Source organism: Drosophila serrata, unplaced genomic scaffold (genome assembly GCF_035046125.1).
Source record: "Drosophila serrata isolate PLE 108 unplaced genomic scaffold, ASM3504612v1 contig_272, whole genome shotgun sequence".
NCBI lineage: Eukaryota > Metazoa > Arthropoda > Insecta > Diptera > Drosophilidae > Drosophila > Drosophila serrata.
Genome location: NW_028257170.1, coordinates 7,769,872 through 7,777,255, shown reverse-complemented (window position 1 = coordinate 7,777,255; position 7,384 = coordinate 7,769,872). Strand labels below are relative to the sequence as shown.

Genomic DNA, 7,384 nt, shown 5'->3' with positions numbered 1-7,384 from the left:
TTAAAGGCCACAACTTAAGCAGACTTAAAATTAGATTGTATTGCCAAAAGCTAAACATAATTTTTAAAATGTTTACCAGGATATTATGAGCAATGTTACAATCCAAACCACTCAAAGGACTCCAAGACAACGCGTGAACTTTTCTAATTTGTTCTTAATGATCTGCAACTCACTAAGATGCAATTAAAATACTTCCTGTGAGCATTATGGGACAGAATTCCAATCCACCTCCACTGGCAGACACTTCCAATGCTGACAAGCACTAATCAATAGGTTAATTGCCCTCCAGCCAGTTGCAGTATGGAATTTACCTTTGTTTTTATCGATTCTTTAGTAATTTTTGGGTCAGCAAATCAATAGCCAAAGGGAGGCCCTATCGAAATTCCATCCAAAACGGGCAATTAACAAAGCCAACAAAATTTATGTTTCACCTGTCCACATAAAGGTACATAAAATACACAAGGGGAGACAGGCGATAGGCGATAGGGAAACCGGCTAATTACACGGGGCAGGCAGGGAGAAGGCCCAAACGGAAGACGGCTGCAAAGGGAAATGGCAACGGACATTTTCCGACAGCGCCAAAAAAAATAAAAAGAAATACAAAGAAAAGATACCAGACTACAAAAAAAGAAAAGAAAATAAAAGAGAGACGAGAGGAGAAGAAAAGGCAGCTGAAGACAGCAGACAGGCGCGCTGTGGAAAATCTCACTTCTGAATTACAGGCAACGCCATGGCCACATCCACATCCACGTCCACATCCACGTCCAAGTCCCATTCCCTGACTGACAGTGATCGAGTGCGAGGAAGCGAGAGAGAGAGTGAGAGAGAGAGAGAGAGAGAGAGAGAGAGGAGATCCGAGGCAGCGGCGCAGAAAAACACTGCGGCTGATGAAAATCAACAGGGCTAAGCGTTAACTTCGCCACTATCGCTTTCCACTCCTCGATCCTCGCTCCCTGCTCACAAAATGGCGTCCCAAACCATGCAGTTCCGATCTCCGCCAGAGTGGGATGACTATAGCTTCAAGGCGTAGGCGTAGCCATTGGGCCAATCACAGGGAATCTTCACCAGAAACCAGTTTGGCAGGTAGCCCCGGCTGCTGATGATCCGAGGAACCGAGAAAAACTGGCTGCGGCCAGCAGCGAGTTAGCACTTGAGCGGACCGACTCGAGATCAGTTCGTTGCGAAACGTCGAGCGTGCCAGAACCCCTCAGAGCGCTACCTCCGCTCCCATTCAGCTATCAAGTGACATCAAGAGTGAATTGAGAGATTAACTCAGTCCAGTAAACAGTACAAACAATTACCTCTTCAAGTGTGTGTTCCGTCGTATCCACATAATTTGTGTGCCAGTGATTCAAAATGCTTTCCATGCAAGAGCTAATGGATATGCGGATGCAGCAGCAGCTGGCCCATGAGATCTATCGCCAGCAGATTATGCAGCGGATTCCAGGTGGGTTTTTAATTGGAGATATCTTCGTATATGGGAGTGATCAGGTGCCGTCGGCAAAGTTAGGTGTTATGAAATATAGAAAAGAGTTTAGTGAGAAGTTTTTGAAAGGTTGAAAATGGTTTTTAATATAAAATTATTCAAGAAAATTCAATGATCTATTTAATAGTTTGAACTAATAAACTGAAAGTGCAAATTTATTAGGCTGTTCATTAAATCAAGCATTTTATTATGTTAAAAGTAATTAAGTAAAGGCTTTCATCGGATATTCAAATGAATAAAATATTAATAAATAGCTTTAATCTCCAGTTAAGCATTATTTTAAGCATTCTAAGCTTAACCGCCGGATAAGTCAATTGATATGTCACAGTAAAATGTAATGGTTAAAAGAACAAGAAAAGTAAAACAAATAAATGAATAAATAGTATTTTAAATAAAAAGGGTTTAAAAGTGATACTAACAAAAACTTAAATTTTGATTTACAACAGATTTTTACAACATTAACTTAACCAGAACTTGAACACACAATGCTTATTTAAACCCCACATTAAACTCAGAGTTAAGAATCTGCCAAAAGTAGCAGTCAACAGTCCCCAGTCCGAACCATTCCTGGAACTTACACATTCTCCCAGATGATCCCTGAGATCTTCTGGCAATATCCAGCTAACGAACTAACCAAACCGCTTCTTCCAGATCCCTTTCCGGCCATGCTGCCCTTCAACATGCCCCACCAGCCGCAAATGATGCTGCCCAGCCGCCCCACCCTGCCGGGCGTGGATGCCAAGTTGGAGAACAACGATCTGTGGCAGCAGTTCCACAAGATCGGCACCGAAATGATCATCACAAAGAGCGGCAGGTAGGTTTCCCGCGAACACATTATCCTATGCAAATACCAGTTCCCAGTTCCCAGTTCCCGGTTCGGGAGAGCGCCGAGTTTTCCACGATTGCTCACAGAGTCAAGTGCGCCGGCGCGACCTATGTAAATATTTGCTCCTGTCCCAGGGCCAGGCCGAGTTTTCCCGGTCGACGCGGTCCCTTTCGATTTCCATGTCGAATGTCGATTTTCCCTGGGCCCTAATGTGGCGCCTGGCCATAATTCAAAACGCAGCAGGAGCCCGGCTCGTCCGGAGTGACAACAAGTGCATGAAGATCGAGGCGAAGACGCCGCCCTGGCGCCGAACCGCTCATAAAAATCTCATTCTTCTGTCGGTTTTCGGCGTTGACAATCGAGTCTGGTCGATCTACCTGCGCTTTTCACACTTTGTCCACAATGCCCTGCCCTGACCCTTCTTTCTCGGTCTCGAGAGCATCGGACTCAAACCCGGACCCTAAACATGTCTCTCCGATAGGGGAACTATCTTCAAGCGACTACCGAGCGGGAGCCGAGACAAATTTACATAATTATGAGCTGAACTAGCAGTTAGAGTTGTGATAAATGCACGGAGAGAAAATATATACAATTTGGGATATAATTTAAATTACAAAAATTAAAAAAGAAAAGATATATTACATTCATAGCTGCTCTTTGAAGGATGCGTTTAGGAAGTATTCTGAAGAAAAGTTGAAAGTTATTTTGTGTCCTTAAAACTTGTCCGATCTCTATGAAATTTGGTATACTGATATAAAGATCTTAAATAACCTTTGGAATTTCCCATTTAATACTATTAAAAGCCCAAAATTCCTCTCAGTGTGCTTTTATACGCAATCACAGTCACTTTCTCGGCTCATTAGACATGCATTCGACGCTTGGAAGCCGTTAAGGCGACTCCCAGATTTTGTCTAATTGCCTGGCGCCAGATTCCCCCCGCTGAATCTCTGATTGCTCCTGCTCCTCATCCTCATCCGTATCCACTGATCCATCGATTTGCCGCACAATTAATCATGTGCCGGTGGCATATTGTTTTGGGCTGGCAAAGATCTGTTTGCGTTACGTTTTAAATCGATGCGAGACTCCCCGCTGCCCCGCATCGATCCATAATTACACACTTGTTAGCCGTGGCCACAAATCAAAAGTAAAGGAAAAAAATGGAATAGATGCCCGGGTGACGCCTCCTTTGGAGATGATCGGGATCGAGGGATCTCTAGCGTTGCACTCTGATTTATATGCAGTCCATGGCAGCCACTTAATCAACATTCCTTTCTCTCTCTCTTCCTTTGCAGACGCATGTTCCCCTCGATGCGCGTCTCCCTCAGCGGCTTGGAGGAGGAGGCCAGCTACTGCGTCCTCCTCGAGATGGTGCCCATCGGTGACTGTCGCTACAAGTTCTCCGGCTCGCAGTGGGTCCCAGCTGGAGGAGCCGAGCCCCAGAGTCCCCAGCGGATGTATCTGCATCCGGATAGCCCCGCCACCGGTGCCCACTGGCAGTCGCAGGCGCTGCTCTTCAACAAGGTGAAGCTGACGAACAACACCCTGGACAGCAATGGACACGTAAGTTGAACACACTCTCCTGATACTCTTGCCCGGTTACTTATCACAGCTATATCTTCGACCCCACAGATCGTCCTGGCCAGCATGCATAAGTACCAGCCACGCCTGCACATCATCCGCAGCAATGAGCTCACCCAGCTTCCCTGGGCTCCGCAGCAGGCGTTCGTCTTTCCGGAGACGGAATTCGTGGCTGTCACGGCCTATCAGGTGGGTGCCAGGACATAGTCCTCATCATCTCATTGAAGACAGGACAATAGCTCTGCGGGGGTCGTCGGCTAATTGAGGCATTTGGAAACTGTCGCCTCGCCTTTGCCACTTGAGATGAGACGAGGCTAACGAGACTTGGCGTCAAAGTTTTCAAGTGCCTTCACAGCCGACGGCTACTTCTCACTGACGCCGCCGAGATCCTGTTTCTCTCGCAAAGAAACACTAACCGGATCTTTGTCCTTTGAGCTAAATCGAACGATATACATTTCATATATATTTACTTATAATTTCTTATTGATTTATCCTTGCAGAACGATCGCATCACCAAACTGAAGATCGACAACAATCCCTTTGCCAAGGGTTTCCGTGAATCGGGTCAGTCCCGCTGCAAGCGGAAGATGAACAGCAGCGGCAACTCTAGCTTGGAGTCCGAGGACGATGGCTCCAGCGTGAGCAGCTGTGACTCGCCTCAGGCTAAGCGCCAGCGCCAGGACTTTGAGCAGGACTCCACGGGCAGCTGCTCTCCGGCTTACTACTCGGCTCCATCTGCCTTGAGTCCGGGAGCCACCTTGTCGCCATATCAACGCCATCCGGGATTGGGTTATGGAGCCAACTTTGCTGCTGCTTATTTTGGAGGAGTCCAGGCTGTGCCACTGCCTCCGTCGCTCTATGTGCCAGCTCCAGCTGCTGTTAGTCCTGTCAGTCCAGCTCCAGTTGTTGCTCCAGCTCCAGTACCAGCTTCAGTTCCAGCTCCAGCTTCCGTAGTCACCTCCAGCACAAGCACAATCTCGCCGAGACCTTCGACCTCTACGAAAAGGAACAGCTTCAGCATTTCAGCCATTTTGGCCTACTGAAAAACCTTCTTTCCTTCCCAAGGGAAACCTCTAGGCGGAGTCCCATCTCTTGTTGTGATCAGTGAGAAACGTGTGCATATACCTTGTAAGATATCATCGTCTACTACTTTTAAGTTTGTCTAGAACCTAATCGCATACTTACTATACTTTGTTAATTCGTTTTAAGAGTCTTTGGTCGAAATAAAAAAGAAGAAAACATATACAAAATGCAAAACTAGGGGCAACCTTCAGCATTTCCGTTTTTACAGGTTTGGTTATCTTGGCCAAAAGCCAAAGCCAAAAGCCGTTTGCGACGGCTTCGGCGCTTTGGCGGGCCTAAAACAAATTAATGCTCTCCATTATGGTGACCAGCCGGCCGATTCTCGATTCTCGATTCTCGATCCGCACATGTGCGAGTGTATCTGAAACACATCCAACTCCGGTAGTAGTTAAAGCAATTCCCCAAAGATAAGGCGTCCATTATGAGCAGCGATTTGACGGCTTTCAGGCCGTTTGGTCTTTGCCGAACCCAAGTCCCCGGCTAACCCATCACAGCGTCCCGACTAACAGATGACGCAGAGTTAGGTACACAGGAAGAAATTAGGATGGAGTGTGGAATTCTTGGGGCTTTATGTACTTGGATTGAATTTTTGGATTGTAGGAGAGTAGTTTCTGATATTGTGTCTTAAGTTCAGCTTTGATTAATATTTAAATTTTGATATATTTTATATGTTACCTACCAATTTGATATAGTTTTTCGATCTGTTTCGCTCTAACTTATATAGTGTCTGCAATAGAAGGAAGCTTACTAGAAATTTAATGCTATAACTAGGTAACTCCAATATTGAGAAACTACTTTGTATAAAAATGAACAGGTTAAGTCTAGATTGACTTTACTGCTGAGAATGAGAGCAATGCTGAAGAAAATAAAGAAACTATATAATTTTTAGGTCCAGAGATGTCTCCTTGATATTTTGAGAATTACAATTTCTTCTGCAACTATTTTGCTTAATTTCTTTACTATATTTTAATGTTGAATTCTAATTTCTCGATGGCGAGTACCTTAGTAATTTCTCTCCGTGCATATGCCACTGCTGCCCGCCTTGTGAAATTTTCGTTTTATCGCACCTTTTATGGCCGAAACCGAAGTGGGAGCTGGCCAAGAAACTGCGTCCATGTTGGAGTCGGAGGCTGTGGCTGTGGCCGAGACCTGGGTCTCGACTTTGGTGTGGTCACTCCTTCGGCTGCATTATCGTGTCAAATGCGACAAATCTGTCTGTGGGCCGGCGGCGGCTGCCTTTCAGCTTGCATAATTGAGCTGATAACTTGCCGGCCGTTGATGTGTGCGGTCCACTTTGAGGGCTTCCTAAACGGTGGCGCCAAACATTTCGTGTTTAATATTTTTAATTAAGTTTTTAAGTGCGGCTCAGAAGCACAGACTATACACACAGAGAGAGATAGAGAGAGCGAGGGATTGCTAGAGAATCATCTAACTGGCGGTCTGTTCAAAGGAAGATCGAAACTCCGGTGGCTTTCATTCATAGAAAACTTTGCATAATGTAATCCGAGGCAGCGCGAAATAATTCACTGGCCACACGAAGCCGCGTCCGAAGGCGGCTTTGACTAATTTGGGCTTAGTTGTTGGCATTAGCGCTTAACGATTCTCTCTCCACTTCGATTGGATTTGTTGCCGCATAAATTTGCATTCGAAATGTCTGAATGGCTGAAACAATTAAATTATGGGATTTGCACGTTTTCACTAAAAACAAAGGGGGGGCTAAGCGACACATAAAAAAACATAAAATGTTGTCGGCGTCTGCGCCTGCGCCTCAGAAGTGTTTTTTAAATGCTGGCTTTGTTTTTGCGACTGGCTTCTTTCTTTGGACAAAAACGGTGGCAAAAAGCGTCAAAATTCGTAGATTATGCGATAAAAATGGAAATCGCTATTGCATTTCTAATTTGCGCTTGTTTTAATATACTTAATGAATTTTTATGTGTAGGTTGGTCGGTCGGTTGGTCGCAAAACCTATACCTACATATAGCCCGAACCATGCCCAATTTTTAATTCCAAATCCAAATCCGGTTTGCGGTCAAAGCTGTTGATAATGATAATGAGGATAACGATGCTTTATTGAGAAGGTGTTGCCGTTCAGATCTGAATTTTATTTGCGCCACATGCTAAGGTGTAGTTGTTGCCCCAGCCTGAGCCTCAGCCTCCGCTGCTTTTGTTGCGCTTTATTGCTAATTATAATATATTTGATTTGGTATTTAAGCTTTAAGCTATAAAAATGTTGTCGTATTCTGTTTTACGATCGAACCAACGGCCGCAAACATTTAATTAAATTGTGCGAACGAGAACAGGTCGAGCAGTGGGGGCAGTTATTTATTTAAGGCTCGAAGTATTTATTATATTTAGCACACCTATTTTTGTATTACTAATTTAATTTGGAATTTAAACGGCATTACTTGTTA

The 7,384-nt window shown here is 44.9% G+C and overlaps 1 protein-coding gene across 1 annotated transcript; it reads left to right on the top strand.

Annotated features, from left to right (window-relative positions):
- Positions 1-1,172: 1,172 nt before the first annotated feature.
- On the top strand, positions 1,173-5,147 carry Doc1 (Dorsocross1). The gene is made up of 5 exons (XM_020960924.2): positions 1,173-1,447; positions 2,138-2,300; positions 3,605-3,872; positions 3,942-4,079; positions 4,391-5,147. Exons 1-5 carry the CDS (start codon positions 1,357-1,359, stop codon positions 4,931-4,933), a joined length of 1,203 nt encoding a protein of 400 aa, XP_020816583.1. The 5' UTR covers positions 1,173-1,356; the 3' UTR covers positions 4,934-5,147.
- The last annotated feature ends 2,237 nt before the right edge of the window (positions 5,148-7,384 follow it).

What these genes read in the sequence shown, in the direction of transcription:
- Doc1 (XM_020960924.2), top strand. Translation starts at nt 1,357, where the DNA reads ATGCTTTCCATGCAAGAGCTAATGGATATGCGGATGCAGCAGCAGCTG. An exon ending in ATCATCACAAAGAGCGGCAG is followed by an intron (nt 2,301 to 3,604) that starts GTAGGTTTCCCG and finishes CTTCCTTTGCAG; the next exon opens with ACGCATGTTCCCCTCGATGC. An exon ending in CCCTGGACAGCAATGGACAC is followed by an intron (nt 3,873 to 3,941) that starts GTAAGTTGAACA and finishes TCGACCCCACAG; the next exon opens with ATCGTCCTGGCCAGCATGCA.